Consider the following 21616-nt stretch of genomic DNA (forward strand, 5'->3'; position numbering starts at 1 on the left):
GAGCATATTTTTATTAATATTATTCCTTTTTATTTAATTTTGTTTTAAAGGAAGACATTATCTTGAAACATTAATAAAGAGTACACTGCAAAAGAATTTAAAGTTTAGTAGTTCTGAGTTGCAATTTTGGCAAATCTGCTCTTAGATGGCACTGATATTCCTGCCATTTACCATTTTTTTTTTCAGAGTGAAGTGCTGTTAGATGTGATGTACTTAATTGTGCATAAACATAAAGTAATACAGTAGATTAGAAATTTTCACTGGAAAAAGTGTGAGTGAGAAAGCGATGCAAATTATTTATTAGAAAATAACGATTCTGATAGTGATGAAGATAATTCTATGTCAAATGAAAAATCTGACCAATCTAAAGATCATGTTTCTGAAAGTGAGTTGTAAAATAGTGATACCGATACTTACTATAGTGATGAAATAATCTGTGATTCAATGATAATGTTTATATCTCAAAGAACGAACTTAGATGAAAAAAGAGAACTACACCCATAACACGATAACTTCAACACAATATAAGTTGTATTGTTATGTATGTACTCATAACATAAAAGTTATTAGATCCAGTAGAAGTCATTTTTACAGATGAAATGTTGAATGAAATTTGTGACCACACAAATGATGAAGCTAATTTAGTATATTTAGACAAATGGGTAGATTCATAAAATTGCAATGAATATGATGGCTGAGTCATGTGGGATGATGGGTTACGTTATACGTGATGATGAAGGATAGGAATGTTATAAAGTACTGTTGATACAATTCAAGACTCACATTGGGGTGGTAGAAGCAAAGAAAAAGAAGGTAAATGGCTAAACTTAATAAGGAACTAGTAGCATCTATGAGAATTTGCGCTATTGCTGGCAACTTATAATCGAAAAAAGGATCTTCAAAGAACTACGGAAAAGAAATCAAGCATATTGTAGATCGTATTTCCTGCAACTATATCAAGCAATTGATTTATTCAAATTTGAAGAATCTTACGTTTTGATGATAAATCCACTAATCAAAATTCAACAAGATGACGCCATTTCAAATTATATTTAAAAAGTTGTACAAAATTTTAAATTGGTTCTTATGCCCACATCACAATTAAATAAACAGCAGGTATTTAGAGATGATGCCCATTTTAACTGTATATAAAATGTAGTCCAGGGAAGTATGGCATAAAGATATGTTTTGCAGTTGATGCAAAAATATTTTATGCTTACAATATGCAAGATTATACTGGAAAACAGCCTGATAGAATATGCAAGAAAAATCAAGATGCACATGTGGTCAAAGATTTAGTTTTACCTCTTTATGGTTCAGGTCAAGGAACTACAACTGATAATTTCTTAGTAGCTGTGAGTAAGCTGAATTCTTATAGAGTAAAAATATGACACTACTTGGGTAAATTAGAAAAAATAAACAAGCTATAATGTGTGAGTTGGTAAAAACATTCCAAGAAATGAATTTTCTTCAATTTTTGCAGTTCATGATGCTTACATTAACAACCTACGCTTTGAAAAACCGGACTATTCTTTCGTCATTTCAACATCATTCACATGAACGAGTAGGTGAGAAACCTACCTTTAAACCGCAAATTATTACCGATTATAATGCTACAAAGGATGATATGGACAATTTTCAAAAAGTTGTTAGGATTATTCACATTCAAGAACAGGATGACCGACTATGGTTGTTAAAAATTTTCTACAATCTAGTTGATGTTAACTCTGTGAATGGATTTATTTTATGGATGCATTCTTCCTAATTGTAAATAAAAGGAACCACTGATTATTCTTGCTTGCTCTAGGGCAGTGATGGCGAACCTTTTTGAGGAATGGGTCAAATTTTATTTACTTTTTTTTTTTAATACTACCCCATGGGTCATTAAGTGGTGTTATTTTGAAAGGGGAGAGGGTGTGGTAAAAACAGTACCAATAATTTGGAAACACTGAACATTTTTTAACTGAAAAACTTAATAATTAACCCTTTTTTTAGTTCTCACTTTTAAAATCTTCTAAAAAGGTTTACATTTTCTTTTTCTTTTGCACGTAAACAGCAAAAAATAAGGTTATTGTAAAAAGTTTTTTATCAATGGGTGATATCATGAATTACCGCACCAGGTGATACCGTGCCTAGTGGCACTTCTGCATCGAGTATTAGAATAAACAAGGAATAAAGAAAAGCACTTATATATTATGAAATATTCTTTATTAATAAACATAGTTACAGATATATGTATGTATAATAAAGTTAATAAAAATATATTTAATGTGAAATCTATTGTTGCTTATTTTCAGACAGATTCTTAATATTAGGTTCATATTCTGTACTCATTAGTTTAACACATTTCGCAGTCAATTCGTTTCCAAGTTTATTTCTGTTTGTAAATTTTAAAAATTCATTGAGGAAAACAATTTTTCACACAAATATGTGCACCCAAACATCATTAAAAGAGCAATAACACGTTTCTTCATTGATATAAAATTGTTTGGTAAAGAATTCCATATGTTTAATATAAAATTTTCAATTTTTAGTGTTGTACCATTATTACCTGCACTACTTTCAGAAACTTTTCCTTCTACTTTGGAAATCAAATTTTCAAATTTATTTTTCCACACTAAGCTACTCTGAAATTCAGTTAATTCTATTTCTAAATAATGGATACCTAGCCACATAAATTTGGTTAAATCCATTGTTTCAAATTCCATTTGTATGGATATTAAACAAGATAAAATGTATTTTCCAAACTTTTAAATTGATAAATCTCTCCTGAAAAGTTATTTTACTTCCTGTATAATGATTAAATATGTTTAATTGCGTTTTCTTGAATGTCAAGCATATTTTAAAAAATTATTGTGTTTTGTAAATGTTTTTGTAACAGAGGAAAATACTTAATGATTTTCATTTCCAAATCTTTAGTGAAGATGTCAAGTTTTGTCATAAATATTTTCAAAAATCATTAATCATTAATACAATCTATACATTTCCCTTAAGTTTTTTATTCAGTTCATTGAACATTGAGTGATGTCACATAAGAACATTAAATCATTGAACTGATCTATATTTGAAAATTCATCATAACTATTGTTTTTTTTTTCATTCAAAAAGAGCTTTATTTCTTCTAATAAACTGACAAACTGATTAAGAACTTGACCGCAACTAAGCCATCGAACATTGTAGTATGTCAAAATCCCAGAATATTGGCACTCAATTTCCTCTAATAATTGTGCAAATTCTTATTAAGACCTCTTGCATTTATAAATTTGATGACGTTTCTTACAACTGGCAATACATTGGAAAATGTTTTGAAACCTTGCTTCGCATGTAGAACTTGCTGGTGTCGAGCAAAAACTGCTTATTGTGTATAACCATTTACATCATTACTCTCATCTGAAGTAATTGAATATATTTCTGCATACATAAGTCTTTATGTATTTTCAAAGAAATATTTCATTCTAATTCTATTACTCGATCTTTAATTATATTGCAAATTATTGGTAACTCATTCATAGACATTATAAAAACGTCTTTTTCTACAAAATCTGCAAAATAGTACTACTTTCTAAAAACATTTAAAAACTCTTCTGCAAGAGATTTCTCATGATGAGCAATGGGCTTTTTGAAAACTAGCAGATGTAATGTTATATTTTGGAATCAAAATGTTTTTAAAACACTGGTTTGTGAATGATTCTGTTTTTTGTTTTGGAAAAAATATCTCTACTTCCTTCTCCTGTCGAGAACCCAAGATTTGAATTCAACTTTTCAAAATGTCTTTTTACGCTGTATGTACATGATGTGACTTTTTCATTACAAATTATATACACACACAGTCACTTTATTCTTTTCAATCACACCATATTTACCAAACCAATTTGTTTGATATGGTCTAGAACTTATAGTTTGTTTTAATTTTTTTAACCGTCAATATAGTATAGGGCTACAACTAAAAATATTTATATTTAGAATACAATACTTTTAGAAGAAATTTCTTGCTGACATATCTGATATACGTACATATTTAGATATGAGAAAATTTAAAAAAATAATAATAAAGTTGAATTATTAAACACTTCTACACCAATAAAATTGAAGTAATAAACAGAATAAGTAATAATAATAAAGTTGAATTATTAAACACATCTAGACACAGACGCCAAGGCTGTGAATTAGTTCAACATTGCTGATACACCCCATTCTAAGATACAGTGAATATCTGTGCCAACTTTATGACTGACTCTCATGAGTCATACACAGATGCAGTGATACAGAAAATCAGCCAAAATCCACTTGGAAACATTTCTTTTTTATAAGTTTGACATTAGATATGTGTACTTTATTTTTTAATATTTTTGATTGTCTGTTCTCTCCTTTATGATATAAAAAATAAGTTTATAAAAATTAAAAAGCATGGGTCATTTAAAAATCTTTAAATGGGTCAGAGTCTGACCAACGAGTCACAGGTTCGTCATCACTGGTATATACCAATCAACTGAATAAATAAATACAATTAAAATTATCACTATAAATAAATAACAAACTATATTAAAATAAGCATTTTGTAAAGAAGCTATTTAGAATACAATTCAGACATTCTGAAGAAATGAATTTCTATAGCACTCTGGGCCCTTTTTCTGCCAAATGCTTAGAAAGATGAAATAATGTAATCATATATACATAGAAGTAATATAAAGAATTGTTTTAAAGTGTTACTTGAAAATTTAAAATCTGAAAAAAAAAGATATTTTTATTAGTTTTGGAATACTACCAATAAGGAAGTGCAAGATTCTTTCATATCATCACATAAAAGAAAAAAGTATGTTGCCTTTCAAAAAATTCTAAGTATTCATGTTTAAAAATTCAACAGTATTTTGTGAAATTACAAGGAACTAACTTGTTGATATGCAGATAATTTCTTATTAATTTAATACAAATATCAATAAAAAGGTTTCAAATTATACAAAATAAACTGACATTAAATGACTCGTTTGAAGAACATAAGAGAGATACACAATATTAGACCTCACAGCATAAGTAATAATGCATGGGAACTTTTACTTCATTTAAAAAGTATTCCACACAAAAAATTACTATGTGCAGCACAGAAGTGAACTTTTTTTTGAAAATGCAAATTAAAATGTCTCAGTTATATAACCCTTTTAAAAAGTATTTTAAACAAAAGACTGACAGCCCTTTAAAAATGAAATACAAACATATTATGCATTATTCCATTTAAAGTGGAACTTTAAACAAAAAAAAGATTTTAGCATTTTTGCAAGGAATAGAAAGTTAGAAATGAACCAGGCATGAAGAATGCCTTTTGGAGTATAGCATCCATATGATAAAAGTTAAAAAAAAACATAATACCATGAAGAAATAGTTTATTGAAAAGAGCAAAACTAACCTTTCTTTGGAATTCGATTTCTCCTAGCATTTGCCAGTACCAAAATTTACACAGTATGTTGAATTGCATTATGATAGTAGTTTGCATTTTTTTTTGCTTAATGGAGTCAATGTCTGAGAAAAACCCTTACACAGTTGCATCTTTTGTGGCATATGATATTGAGAAAAACTTAGAAAATTTTCCAAATGTTAAAAAACATTATTTTGCTGTCAAATGCATGTAGCAAGCAACCAGAATAAAAAATCTTTAATGATTAGATTTTTCTGTGATATCAAAACTATATAAAGTGGAAATACAGTATACTAGGTTTGTCCCATAAGTAAGTATACTGATTTTTTATAATTATCTATTGAACTTATCTAAAACAATGAGTTTGCTACTTTGAAGTACGACCCTTAGGAAGTTACATAGCCGTTCCAATATTTTTTCCACTGTTAATAGCAGTACCAGAAGTCATTTTCCTTAAGTATGTGTAGCTCATCAGTTTTTTTTATGTTTTCAATCATCCTGAAATGATGACCCTTCAACTTGAATTTCAACTTAGGGAAGATGTAGAAATTGCACGGAGATAGGACCTGGGCTGTAGGGAGGCTGTGGTAAGTAGGGAATATTTTTCTTTGCCAGAATTTTTCGGATTGAAAGCAAAGTGTGAGCTAGTATGTTATCATGGTGCAGCACCCAATCATGTGCAATGTCTGTTTGGACTTGCTGGACCTGTTTTCAAAGTCTTTCCAAGACAACTTTGTAAAAGGCGCTATTAACTGTCTGTCTTGGAGGTATAAACTCTTTGTGCACAATGCACAGCACACACCAGTTCCACATTTTCATTGTTTGTTGATAAGGTTGGTCTTCCAGAATAAGAGTCATCTTCAACATTTTCTCAGCTCTCTTTGAAAGCTTTATGCCACTTAAAAACCATAGTTCTTGATAGAGTGGCATCTCCATAAACTGTGGTTAAAGGATCAAATGTTTCTGTGACAAGACTTGTAGGGTTTTCCGCAAAATTTGATAGCTTAACGTAGTTCAATATTTTCTCCATTGCAAGCATAACAAGGTTATATATAAAACACGACCATACACAAACAGCAGTAGCACACGACTGATTCAACCGATCCAGTTGAAACAAATATGCACATGCAGCCAAGGTTCACTACCTACGCACTGTTATACATCAAGGATATTTTACATTACCTGTTTGTCCGTAGAAAAATCAGAACACTTACTTTTGGGACAAACCTCGTATGTTCCCTGTAAGAGCTTACACATTTGACCAGTGAAACAGGAACTTCAGTTTGTTAAAAATATATAATAAAAAGACAAAAAACACTGAAACCACAAAATCTCATTTATCAGGAGTACAAGCATGTCATAAAAATCTGAAACTGAGAGAAATAAGAAACTAGGAGGAAGTAAAGGAACTATTTTTAAAAAAGTCAAAAACAAATGATGAAAAACAAACCCAACGGAACACTACTTGTTTGAAAAACAATCTATGGGAATCTAGTTCCATTTCATTACTGACTGAGCAATATTCATAAATTAGAAGAAATAAACATTAATATGATGGTTGATTACAATCCAATAAAATAACAAAAAGTGATAAGATGTAAAAAAATTATTTAAATATTACTTGTATTCAATGAACTATAAAAAAAATAGTTATTTTTTGTTAAAAGCAGTTAAAAGTTTATTAAAAGTAATGCTCCAGAAACTTTTTTTAATAAATACATGAGACATTTTACAGTATCTTCTTGAAGCAATGTTCTGTGGAAAAAGGGCCTATAATTCATAATTCATGATTTAATTTTTAATTCACTTATCATTAAATTTATAAGATTTTTTCAAGAACATATGTAAAACATTAAAAAAAAATGTCTTCCAACCTTAATAGATGCAAAGACAAAACTGATGTAAGTTTTAGTTGCCCTTTTTATCAAAAATGAAAGTTGATGTATAAACTCTTCTTACCAAAATGCCTAAATTTTGTTATCTTTTTTGTAAAGATATAAGCAAAAGTTCAAAGTTGTAGTAGTACAAAAAGTTGTAATTTACAAGTACAAAAATCTTAAAAATGATTAACCGAGTACTACAGGAAGTTCTAAGAAAAAGGACTTCCTTTTAATGTTTTTGAGATTGGTAATAAAGGCTACATTTATTTTAACGGATCATGCAATAATCTAAAACTATGAGTTATAATAAAAATTCTATAAAATTTCATGTAAAAACACAGACAAAAGAAATAGTAATATAGATTGATTCCAATCATAAAATATGAAAAATGCATTGTCTACAATAACATAAACTGAAAACAATCATGGTCCAAGCATGATGAACCAGTACAAGCCACATCAAAAGCTGAATTGCATCAAAGAAAGATAATTGTGCTGTCGATTTGGTAGGATTACAAAGGTATTGTGTATTTTGAGTTACTTCCAAGGAATCAAATAATCAATTCAGATGTTTACTGTCAGCAACTACTGAAAGTAAAGAACCAATCAAAGAAAAATGGCCAGATTTGGCAAATCACAAAAAAATCATATTCCAAGACAATGCAAGGCCTCACCACCCATTTGGTAACTTGTGGAAAATTATTGGAGCTCAGTCAGGAAGGGATGTCTCATCCCTCATATAGACCTGATCTCCCATCATCATATTACCATTGGTTTTGAAGTTTGCAAAACTCTTTGGTAAAACTTTGACTAATGAAGATGACATGAAATCGTACTTGGTCCAGTTTTTTGTTGATAAGGATCAGAAGTTCTATTAGCACGGAATCATGAAGTTGCCATAAATATGGCAAAAGATTTTTAGACAAAGATTATTAAATAGAAAATATATAACTGATTAAAGGTTATTCTTTGTATAAAAAATTTAAGTTTTATTTCACACTACAAAGCCGAAATTATTTTCTTGCCAAGCCAATATTTTGTCCTGATGTTAATGTATCAGTGAAAATGTGACCAGAAAAAGAAAAACAGAGTAAGGTACAATTTGTAGAGATGAAGTTTAGAAGAATTATCTCTTCTATAGGGAGACAGAAATTAGTAGGTACTCTTGTCATATTGCCCAAGCCTCAATTAAGTATAATTACTCATTTTTTGTTGCTAATACCATGAAGGAAAAAAATAACACCAGTGAAATTTTTTGAAAGTATTGTTGATCAAGTAGTTGAATGGGTACTCCAAATTTATCTATTTAGATAAGACCTCATACAAATAAAATACATGACTCCAAATACAACCTTTTACATTTGTTCATCTGGTATAGACCAATATTTTTGAAAATTATTGATGACAACAATAATCATAATAGTATTAATGAACAAATAAATGTAAGTTTTGGAAGATGAGGATGACAGTCTAAATGTACATCATTTTAAATGAATGGGAGAAGAAATTTAAAAATAATAAACCTCTGAACATAATGAATATAAAGTTCAAAATAAATAAATTTACTTTATATAATATGACTAAGCTCAATGAAACTACTGATTCCTAATAGTTTAACAGTAATTAAACAGTAGTTTAATTTCTAAGTAAGTGATCAATTAAAGAGAAAAATACAAAAAAAAAACGCAATAGTATTTGATTTCATAATTTGCTATTTGAAGGTAAAAACCACTTTAAGTAAAAATTAATAAACGCAATATGTATACTGTCAAAATGATTATCAATAAAAACCAACCTTGTCTTAAAAAAAAAAAATCAAGAGTAAAAGAGAAATATAGAGTTGTCTCTCCCTTATCTTTTAATTCAACTAAATTAATATACATTAACTTCACTAGCAATGTAAAATCTACAAAAAAGATAATTTTAACAGTAGAGGTAGTGGTCACAATTCAAAACATATAGCAATTTAATGGATTATACATATGTAAAATATATGTATAACAAACTTAAACATATAAAGTTAATATACAACAGCAAGCAAATAATTACAAGTTATAAGCATGTACAAATTATTAGATTAAAGAAACCTAACATTTTTTTTTTTATTACTATTAATTGTTAAAAACATAATAAAACTTAGATTTATCTGAATCTCTGGCTCACAAGATTCATATCATCTAGTTTTTATTTAACCACAATTATAAGTTTATTATTACACTTTCATCAAAATGATATCAATATGGTACAGTGGTTAAATTAAGTATAAGTGTAAATTTGAAAATTATAAAATTAATATAATTGTGACTATTTTCATAAAGTGGAATTATGACAGTTTTTCCATACTAGGAAATAAATTCCGGACAGCAACTAATATATTAACAAATATATGTCAGGAACTGAAGCCCGTAAATTTGTTAATTTAAATTTTTTGAGAAAAACTATAAACTAAGTCACAATAAATGATAGTATCGATTAATCAGAAATTATCTTTAAATATCCCAATTTTTATTTTTTGTAAGAAAATTAAACATTTATAAATTTTAAAAATACTTTTATACATTAATGAACTTATATTTAACATTTATAAAAGTAATAATACTGTTACAATAGTAAATATGTAAAATAATCAAAAGAAAGAATGCAAGCAATCAAAATATATTACTACATGGCAGTAATACAATTCTAAGCTTTGTTTATAACAATGGAATATTTATTAGAAGTAAATACATTACTAAGAAAATGAATCAACCACTCAAATAATTAATTATGAACAAAAAACGTTTTTGAATAATTTAACTTAACATACAATACTCTCAAAAGATTAATTTTTCCCCTCAAGATTATAATAAAAAAAAATATATAATTAGCTTGTATCAGTGTGATTTATCTTAAAGATCAGATAACCAATTCTGTATGAAAGACAATTACAACACATACAAAACATAAACAGAAATTTTTATAAAATGTAATTTTCTATTCTTTAATTCTTCGTAAAATAAACTGGACAATAATTTTTAATAACATATACATTAAACTTGTGCATACAGGTCATCGAAAAATATTTCAGCAATTTAAAAAAAATCATTTCAGAAAACTACTAAGAAATAATCAACTAGTATTTTTTTCAAAAAAATTCATCAACTCAAAAAGTTTTTTTACATACCTTAGAATGTTTCAATATGAGTATAGGTCACTCTCCAAACATCTAGCTGATAATCGACTTCTGCCCAGGTCCGCTGGATCATTGGAGGCGTAACTGTTGCAATAGCAGCAGTGATCTGTTAGTCTTAAATGTTTTGACATAATTTTAGAATATGAGGATCTTAGCAATCCAATGAAATTATTAAGTATGTTGGAGATTCCCCAAAAATAAATATCTGGTGCGGTTTGATGTCTGATCATGTGATTGGCCCATTCTTTTTTCATCAGTCTACTACCACAGGGAATGTTTATTTAGACATGTTATGACTGTACGTTATCCCGCAAGCTGACCAAATTAAACAACAAAGTATCGTTGCTGTAATGTTTCAACAAGGTGGTGCGCCCCATATTTTAGCCTAGCCGTTCTATGAGCTCTCAATGAAAGATTCCGTAATTGTTGGATTGGTAGGGCCAGTCCTGTGCTTTGGCCTCTGAGAAGCCCAGATTTGACATCCCTATTTTTTTTTCTACGGAGCTACATTTAAAAACATTGCCTACAATGAAGAAATCAGGGATGCACAACATTTAAGGCAATGGATCACCACTGATGTTACCACAGTTACACCTGTCATGATCCAGTGAACCTGGGCAGAAGTCTATTATCAGCTGGATGTCTGCAGAGCGACCAACGAACATATTGAAACATTCTAAGATATGTAAGAAAATTTTCTGATAGTGAATTTTTAAAAAAATGACCGATACATTTTTTTTAAATTGTTGCAACTTTTTTTGATGTTCCTATATATTTTATGATAAGTTTATGAATACAATATTAAAATCAAAATATAAGCTTTAATTAGTTAAAAATTACTTGCAATTTTCCTTAATTTTAATTTTAAAATGAAATAACTTTAATGTATAAATTAGGAAATAATTAACATGGTTAAATTTTAATTAATATTCAAAATACTGTCACTTTTCATTTTGTTTTCAGATAACACTGCACTTCATAACAGCTGTGATAGGACTACTAAGACAGGGTTTAAAATATTTCATGATTTAAATATCGATTTATTGTATATCATAGTAACAATTATAATTTATGAAGTATCTTATTTTATTCAAGCAGTAATCACATAAGGCAATTAAAATAATTAAATACAGAATATTTGATCAGTTTTATTCTAAGACTACCTCAAAAGAGGTCTAATAAATAATGATATGAGCAAAGTATACACAATATTTATAAAACTATAAATACAACAGGCATCGATTGTCTAAAACAAGCCTAAAATGCAACTAGACTATTGAGCTGTAACTATCAAAAATTGTTTATTTTGTCACACTCAAAAGCTATTACTCAGCACTTATATAAAAAAAAATTACAAAGGTAAACTGAAAAAAGTAAACTCAGCTGCTATGCATCCATAACAGAGTGCATTAAATGAAATTTATAATTAAATTATGAATGGTAATAAAAAATAATAAACATCTTAAATAAAAACAGGAAACTGAAAAACTAAGAAAAAATAAATAAACCAAAAACTTTTTATCTTTCTTTTTTTAAAAAAAAAAGGAAATTAAACAAAGAAATAGCAATAATTTACTTTATATCGGTCAGGATCTCTATCAATTGAGCAACCAATATCGGTGCATAAGGAATGAAAAAATGATAAAAATACCACTAAATTTATAATACTTTTTAAATGAAGCTTTTTTAATTTTTTCCAACAAAGTATATTCTTAATTTACTGCAAAATCTCAATTTTTTACACCTTTCTACACATGAATTAAAGATTTCCTATAGATAATACGGTGACACGGAGAGTGTACTCATTTTTGAAAGAACATAACAGTTAATTAACAATAAACTTTATTATTTTTGTTGAATAAAATGTGTGAAAACTAATGCTATTTATTTCAGTTACCAAGGATTCATGGTCAGTTGAACGTAGCATGTTCACGTACGATACCTATGTTAAACAACAATTCAGTGATTGCAGCTCATAGGTTATTCTGTAGGCACTTCCATATAGGGTGGCCAAACAGTTTCAAACCACAGGCATTGTAACTCCAAAAACACCACAAGTGCTGAATGCATAGTGAGAACACCTGATAATTTGGAGGGAGTGAAAACAGTATTCTGTCATCCCTGATATTTGATTCGGCATCATTGATTAGCATTATGTTTGGGATGGGAATCGGCTGAGAAGAATTTTGAAAACCAATTTTAAATTCTATTCATATCAGACTACAGCCAGTGGATAGATTTTGCTGTACGGATGCAAGTTCTTCTTTACAATGAATCAGATGAGGCGCATTTTCACCTAAATGGGTTCAACAACCAGCAAAACTTCAGGTACTGGGCACTATAAAAATCTAGACAACTCCAATGACCTTTGTATTCATCCCATATGACACTGTGATGTGTGACATCCAAGCTTAACATTATCGGCCCCTAATTTTTTGAAGAGGAGGGTTTACCAATAATAGTAAATAATAGTTTACCAATAATAGTACATTCCAGTTGTTACACACAAATGAAAAACATCTTCGTTCTGCTAGAAACACAGATGGTGAACTTGACACAAGATGTGTGGCTCCAACAAGATGGTTATTACTGCTCCATTCACTGCCAGACATTCCATAAACATCCTAAGGGGACTGTTTCCTGGTCATTTAATTTCCAGTTCGAAAATGTGCCTTGGAATCCTCGATTCCCCAACCTCAGTACGTACAACTTCTTTAAAGGAGAGAGTTTATATCAACATGTGAATGACAGCTTCACCGCTCGACTTAAAAACTGAATTATGGAAGATGTACATCACCTTCCAGATGTGATTTTTTTTCTATGTAACACTAATGGGATTCCTTCCCATACCTATTCAAATCAAAGTAATTATGTTTGGTGTATAATTAATTATCTATGTAATGTTCATTCAAAATGAGAAAATTCCGCTGGTCACCTTAAATAAGATATTTGTATACATTATTATCAAAAATTATGTAAAATTATTAAATTATTAATTTGATGATTATCAGATTTTTGAACAAAACGAAACATCAAAAGAACAAATTCATCAAAGATTTTTAATTGCTTATAACTGTAACAAAAACCAGTGGTTATAAGACTGAAATTATTGATTAAATATATTCATTTATATTAACAACTTTATACAAAATAAAATAAATAAATTAGGCACACAAAAGACTACTACTTCTTTTCCCTTCTTCCCTTATAAAAATTATCTTTGCTGAATAAAAGAATAGTATCAGTGATAAATTACAACGTACAAATTATCAAAAGAACACAAGAATATCAATCAACTGCAATGAATAAAGAGCAGATTTTCAATAACATAAAAGAGTAGAAGAGTATTTAAAGGAAAAACCTTATAATATAAGTAATATTACATTATATATAAAGATACTAAAATATGAGCTTTTACGTAATTTCAATGATGTAATTCATAATTCTTAATTAACTGAACATCGCAAAATTTTACGGAGAATGGACTAATGAGTAATAGATGCTAATACCCGATTGGAAGTAAAGCAATACTAGAATTACATTAATTATGATCAGTACAGCCCTGGACAAATTTTAACTGATTTGATTCATTTAATCAGTACAGATACTGAATTACAGAACTGTAGAAGGTTTTGTGGTATAAATCTCCAGAACTCTTTCAGAACTGAATGAAGCACTCAAGGAAATGGTAATGAAAACATCACAACCATAAACATTGGTATCATAAACTGAATCCATAGTATTAAAATATACAGACTGTTCTATTATATAGAAAAGAATCTTTAAAAAGGACAACAAGAGAAATATTAACAGAATTCTTAACAACAATTTTGCAAGTACAAAACTTAAATAATAAATAAGGTATGTTTTATTCAAATTCTTATTTTAATAAAAATGTAGATTTCACTAATTAAACACTATTTGTATTTACAATGGTTGCAAAGAAATTTAATTTCCTATTATCACATTATATCAAAAATACCACTGGGATTTATATTTTGACTACTCCAGGGAAAAACTTAACCAATGCAGTATGAATAACAGTTGATGATGCTGTGGCTTTTGAAAAACACTTCAAAACACAATCACTAGTTAGTTCCTTTTTCAATCTATTGATTACCTATAATAAATATTGATATTGTATTGAATACAGAGAAAGTTAAAAAACACCATTTACTTTTATTTAGATGTTACAGAAATGAAAGAATGATTTACATCTTTCACAATGTAGACAAAATATGGTTTTTATATCTGAATAAAATGTTCTATACACAATTTCTTCTTTCACAAACATACTTTCATACAAAAAAAAATAATTTTGAGCAGCCTACATATTTAAATAACTTAGGTTCAAAAAGTGAAAATTTACACTAAAACCCTGGTTCCTAAAGAAACACTACTGACAGATTTCATAAAATATAGTACTTAAATTGACAAAAATAATAAGAATTAGGGATGCGCCTCTTTTTATAAAATAAAATATTACACAAGAATTCTGAAAAATGCAGAAAAATTGGCTCCATATTACTTCTGACAATAACAGAAATGTTAATCCCAACCAAAAAAGATGGAACTTTGACTAACATCATATCTGTCTAATATATATGAGACTAAAATTACAGTAATTATATGTGCTTATAAAAAAAGCTGCGTATAGCGCAGTTTTGCTTAAAAGTTACATCACATATCATGTTTAATGCACTAAAATTTAAATATACTGTAAGTGGTCACTTAGAAAAGAAGGTTTTTTACAAGAACTAATATATTTAAAAAAGTAACAGTCAATATAGAATTTCATAATGATCTTTATATAATATAATTATGAAAAACTGTTTCCTTTTTCCCCTTTTGTTTTTTTTTTTCAGAGGTTAGGCTGGAGTAATTTGGCAGAATTTTATAACCGGATACCCTTCCTGAAAAGGATGAAAGACAGAACTCACTGAAGGTCTAATGAAATCGATTTACTAGGAAATTGTAAAAAGATTTAACAAAGTAAACAATTTTTTAAACAATTTAAAAAAGACACATTTAAAAAAAAAATGTCTTTTCTATTATAATAAGACCACCAAATACATTCTGTTACTGATATTAGTTCATAATTTGTATATGTCAGAGTTTGAAATTTTTAAACAAACAAAACAAATTTTAAAAAATTTCTTAGATTCATGTAAAGAATTGTAGTGTTTAATAATTCTTAAAAAGTGATTTTTTAATATACTACTCTTTCAACAAAGAATCACTGAATGATTAACAATAAAATGTAGGATTTCATAATCCTACATTGTTTATATGCATAATAACCCCTAAAGTTTTAAACAATTCAACTTTACTGAATCACTTCAAAGATAAACAGGGTTAAATTTGATATGAGAATTAATTTTTTTCAGAGGTTCACACAATTAAATTTTGAAATATATAAATTTTCTTTCTTCTAACAAATTATATATTTTAACACATAAGAAAACTGTCTTTGTAATTACATTAAGATTCTAATACCATAGAATATTATATTTTATACGGGACTATTTCAGAAACACTCTAAGGTGGAAAGAATTTTTTTTAAATATATTTCTATTTTACTGACTGAATCCTATTTTGATTAATTAAACATATTTTTTTCAATTAATAAAGCAGTAAAAATCAAAATTAGTGATTTATACTTTTATGCAAGGAAACACTAATGTGTTTCCAACAATGTAATGCAGTCTTTGCCAAACAAAATCTTTGTATAGATCAGTAATTATATTTTCTAGTGATTAATATTAACATAAACCACCAAACAGAAAGATAAAGAAAGTTTTTATTACTTACCTCACTTAACACATTAGTGTTTTAGAGGATAGTTTCATCATCAATTGTTGCACTTAAGATAGACATAAAACACAAAATATATCAAAATAGCCAACACCATAATCAATGGTAGTGGTTTGTTTAAGCAAAGGGGAAGGAAGAAATCAAATTTTTTGGACAGTACTGGTATCTGGAAAAGTAATGATTTTATCAAAATTATATATTGTTTTATTGATACATTGTTTTTTATGTTTTTTATAAAAACATTAATAATTAAGATTTATTATTAACAAAGAGTGGAAAAAGTAAATTAAAATTATTTCAGTACTCTTTTAGCTCTGGTATATGGGAGAAATGAAATGTTCTGATATTGTGTTCAAATTCCGATTTTTATGATAAAAAGTACATTTGTTTTTTATTATAAAAAATCTGGCCAAAAAATTTCATGTTATTATTTTCATAAATTTTCTATATAAGATGTTACTGACATTTATTTTATCTCATTAGCAAATACACAATTTGTTTTTTTGTGCACAGAATCCAACAACTTTTAAGAACAAAAAATCTTAAATTTAGTGGAAAATGTTAGTCTGAAATTTATGCCCTATCTTAAATTAAAAAAAAAAAATAATAAATAAATAAATAGAAAATAAGGCAATTAAGATAACTGTCAAAAATTATACATTTTTAATTACAATATAAAATATTTTATAATTTTTTACTTCTATTAAATCTAATGTTAGTAAGCTACTAAACCAATGAAACTTACCTCAATGCATAGCTACTGCGTTGTATTTTAAATTAGTACTAATTATTTAAAATGTTTTATGCAATACTTAAAAAAATGTTACTTAATTTTTGAAAATTTGTAAATTTTTCAGCATCATTATAATAAAAAACTTTCAAAATGATCATATTCATTAATTCGTTGGGATACATTCTAAAAATAAGTAACTTTATAAAATTATTTCCTAACACACTGTTTTATAAGGTTTTTGATAATAAATGGCCAATTACTTTTAAAAGTTTTTCCAAGAAATCTGTTTAAACTTATAAATTTTATTTCAATACAAGAAATTTTTTTTAAAATACATAGAAGCTCAGTTTTTGTTTTTCTGGTTTCAAGGTCAATAACAACAATTGTGGTAAAAAAAGATTATTATCTCCAATATTAACAGAACTATCTCTTTCTTGTTTTTTTAAAATTTTCAAGAAAAGAATGATTTTTCAATTATTATATTACTGTTGCATTCATAATTAACACTTGAGAATAGGAAAATTGAAAACAGAATCACTAGGAAGACCATGAATTACATACAATAACAGCACTTAAAAATACCAAAAGTAAAAAAATAAAGCAGCAGGAAGACGATATCAAAATAAAGTTCAAAAACCAAGGATGAATAAAACTAATTTCAGCTGTAATGTATATCGACCCACAAAAAATATATATGAACCAACTAAAATAAAACAATTTTTTTGTTTATTTAAATACAGTTCTAAAATTGTTTTCTAACTCAAATTTTTAATCAAAAATATAAAACAAAATAAATTATATTTTTTCAAGAATGTCACAGCTTCTTGTAATTGAATTATGTAAAGTAGAATGATAAAGATATTAAAATGGCAAAAAATCAATGTAAAACAGAAAATACTAAATAATTAACAATGTTAATTATTACCCACAATAGAAATATATCACTACATATAATCAATAAGTATAACATATAGTAAATTATTAATGTATATATATATATATATATATATATACACACATACACACCACACACACACACACACACACACACACACACACACACACACACACACACACACACACACACACACACACACACACACACACACTATAAATGTATTTATATACATTATATAAATAAATGTTATAAATATCTATCAAATAATATAATTATTGTTCTTAGAAATACTATATATTTATAAATATATACATTGTTAATATACATTAAATATTTATACAGTAACATAATATGGTTCAATTACATACCTTAATATTTAAATTAATAATTATTTAGTACTACCAAATACACATAATGTATATTTATTTTAACCAGGCAGTGCTATAAATGATCAAACAGTAACTCCTACTTCACCCAATATATCTGAAAGACGTTGCATATGCCTCTGAATTGCATTCGGTTCTGTTAAATCAGGTTTACTTTTATGTATCAGCTGGAAAGCATTCATATATTCTAACTCAGTAAATTCTGGACCCTTTTCCATAACTTGATTCAAAATTTCCTACAGAAAAAACATCATAAAATTAATAAAACTACACACTTTTTGATACAAAATGCAGATCTTACAAATCTTACTCCTTTAAATAAATGTTTAACAAAATGATAAGAATAAAAATTTAATAAATAAAATAACAACAGTATAAACAAAAATTAAAAGTTAAAAAATAAATTACAAGCATCTCTTTCAACCTCATTTAGCCATATGCTATAAACATTTTCTAACTGCTTATGTCCACAGCAGTCAGTGCCATTTTAAAAAAAAACAATACTGTTCATCTAAACAAAGTACACTTTTCCAATCGCATCATATGCAGATATTTCTATATTTTAATGAAGTTGAAATAAAGTTAAGTTAAAGATATTTTTATTACTTTTCATCTAGACAGCATTACAGTTACAGCTATAGATCTAGAAGGGAAAGTATTGTATATGTCCAACACTGTATATGTACACTGCATATGTCCAAATTGGACATATGCAGTTTTTACCTTAATATTTTGACACTTAAGATACCCAAAAAACCGATGCAAATTTTCCAGATCTTAATGTTCATATATATGTGTGGTGTGTGGTATTCAGTGTAGGCTTCTAAATCACCTTACACCTCTAGAACTATACAACCAATTTTGATCAAACTTGGTCAGATTACTTCTATATATGGGGCACTGATGCCATTAAATTTTCAAATTATAAGGTACTGAGGGTGACCGTGCTCTATAGAGCACGGTCACCCTCAGTACCTCAAGCTTTCGCCTAATTAAAGCCTTATTTTTCTTTGATACAATTAAAGAATAATGAATCTGCAAAAAAGGTTATGCAAAATCACATTGTTCTACGTAAGTTATGAAATTACATTAGTTTAGTTACTGCCAACTGTCACCACTAGTACCGCCACACCCGTGCAAATTAAATATGGTATATATACAAACTTTAGTTAGAATCACTGAATTAAATAAATGAAAAAATATTATATTTAATAAAATTATAAATATTTTAAAATAAGTTGCGTGTATGTGTGTGTAAACCAGGTATTAGAAACAACCCACAATTGTAGGACTTTCCCGGAATGCGGCTTTAGCCACGACAGGAAATTCCTACAACTCTTAATCATAACAAATAAATCTTTATTCAGATCAGAACATAATAATAGATAGCATAGGTTATGTCAGTATAACATAAATTGTAAATATATAAACAAATTATAAGTTGAAAGATAGATATGTTTGATGTTCATCCATATTAATTATTTTAATACAACACATGAAATAACGTTAAGATAAATACATTAAATATAAAACATTACTACAAAATAATTCATAATTCAGGGGATTCTATTGAAAATTCTTTTGAACACATTTATGTAAACAAATGGAATCTTCTTTTTTAATTAGTATTATTTAAAGCTTCAACAACAAAGTAATTTTGTTTCCATAAAGAAAAGCTTTAAATTATGTTTTAAATAAATTAATGGGAAGATTTTCAGATGGTTCAGCAATTTATTAAAAATGGCAATGGAAGAGTAATAAGCCCCTTTCTCGTAAGCTGAAATATTGTGTTGAGTTACATAAAAACCGTTCTATTATCTGATGTGGTAAAGGTGGATATAGTTATTTTTAAAGAATCAGTGCGCATTCCTTTAAGCAAAGACTGAACTTTTATAAATACAGATATTTTCAAAAACATATTTAGTTTTCAAAATGTAGGTATATTTGCGTGCCTGATAATGATCTGAAAGCCTATTCTTGTATCTTAAAAACTCATTCAGAATATGTGGGTCTCATCACCCAGTAGTTCTTTGCAATTTTAATGCTTTATTTAAACTCATTCAGAGAGCAAAATTATAGAAGTTCTTTTCGAACAACTAATATTCTTTACGCCAAGGATGCCAACTTGAAGGTCAAACGGTTTCTATTATTCTATTAAATAGTTTTTTGCTGTTCCCACTTGTATCTTTAATTATTAAACAAACCTTATAATCACTTGGACAATATGAAGAAAATAATAATAGATGATCTTAAAAAGTATTGAGTCTTTTTACAAGATAGCGTTAGCGTATTCTGGCAAAAGTCGAGGAAGACTGACATGTAAGCAGCCATGACATTGCCATTGACCTAAACATCCATTAACAAACAGTGTTAAATATTTGGAGAAAGCTGACTATAAAAAGAAGCTAGATGTTTGGATGCCACAAGATCTGACTAAGAAAAATTTACTCAATCGAATTTCTATCTGTAAATCTCTACTGAAACATAATGAAATTGAGCCATTTCTGAAGCAGTCTATCAAGAGTGATGAAAAATAGATAACATACAACAATGTGAGAAAAAGATAGGCGTCTAAGCAAGCAGAAGCTCCACAGTCTGTGGCAAAGCCCACACTGCACCCAGGAAGAGTATGATATATGTTTGGTGGGATTGGAGCAGCATCACGGGCTGCTGCTATCAGGCAGAACAAGATACTCAGACCTGCACTGTCAACAATTAGCACGATTTCACCTAGCAATTCAAAAGAAATGGCCTGAACTGGTCATCAGAATGGTGTCATACACCATACTGACGTTACCAGACCACATACATCTTTAATGATCTGTCAGAAATTCAGATAACTTGAGTCTGAGGTTTTAATTCATTTACTGTATAGCCCGGACCTGGCACCATCAGACTATCATTTGTTTCAATCTCTGCAGAACTTTCTGAATGTTGTTAAGTTAGTTTCAAAAGAAGCCTGTGAAAATCACAATTACAATTTTATAATTAGAAACCACAGAAGTTCTATAGCGACAGATTATGGTGCTACCAGAAAAATGAGGTCATCAAAAAAATGGTGCATATGTGGTCTCATGTTACTTACCAATAACAATAAATGTAATTTCAATTTTGGCCTCCAAAGACTCAATACCTTTTAGACAACCTGATAATACTGAATGCCACATTTGTGAAAAACAAAACATTCCAAATCACATTAAATTGTAATAAAATATATTTACACTCATTAACTTATTCTAGGGTGAAATCTTTTATTTTTAGCATATGAAACATAATGAGAGAGTTGATAATAAATAATTAGAAAAACAAAGAAATTACAATTG

The 21616-nt window shown here is 28.0% G+C and overlaps 1 protein-coding gene across 1 annotated transcript in view; it reads right to left on the reverse strand.

Moving 5' to 3' along the window:
* Positions 1 to 1717: 1717 nt before the first annotated feature.
* The window catches only part of Sec8 (exocyst complex component secretory 8), an 83296-nt gene continuing 63397 nt past the window's right edge, over positions 1718 to 21616 (reverse strand). The window contains exons 17-19 of the mRNA XM_075365751.1: positions 18276 to 18529; positions 16274 to 16442; positions 1718 to 4725 (exon numbers count right to left, since the gene is read on the reverse strand). Coding sequence (XP_075221866.1) covers positions 18359 to 18529 — 171 coding nt within the window. The 3' untranslated portion in view covers positions 1718 to 4725; positions 16274 to 16442; positions 18276 to 18358. The remainder of the gene's footprint in view (positions 4726 to 16273; positions 16443 to 18275; positions 18530 to 21616) is intronic.

This window comes from Lycorma delicatula, chromosome 5, assembly GCF_047948215.1.
Source record: "Lycorma delicatula isolate Av1 chromosome 5, ASM4794821v1, whole genome shotgun sequence".
In the NCBI taxonomy this organism is placed as follows: Eukaryota; Metazoa; Arthropoda; class Insecta; order Hemiptera; family Fulgoridae; genus Lycorma; species Lycorma delicatula.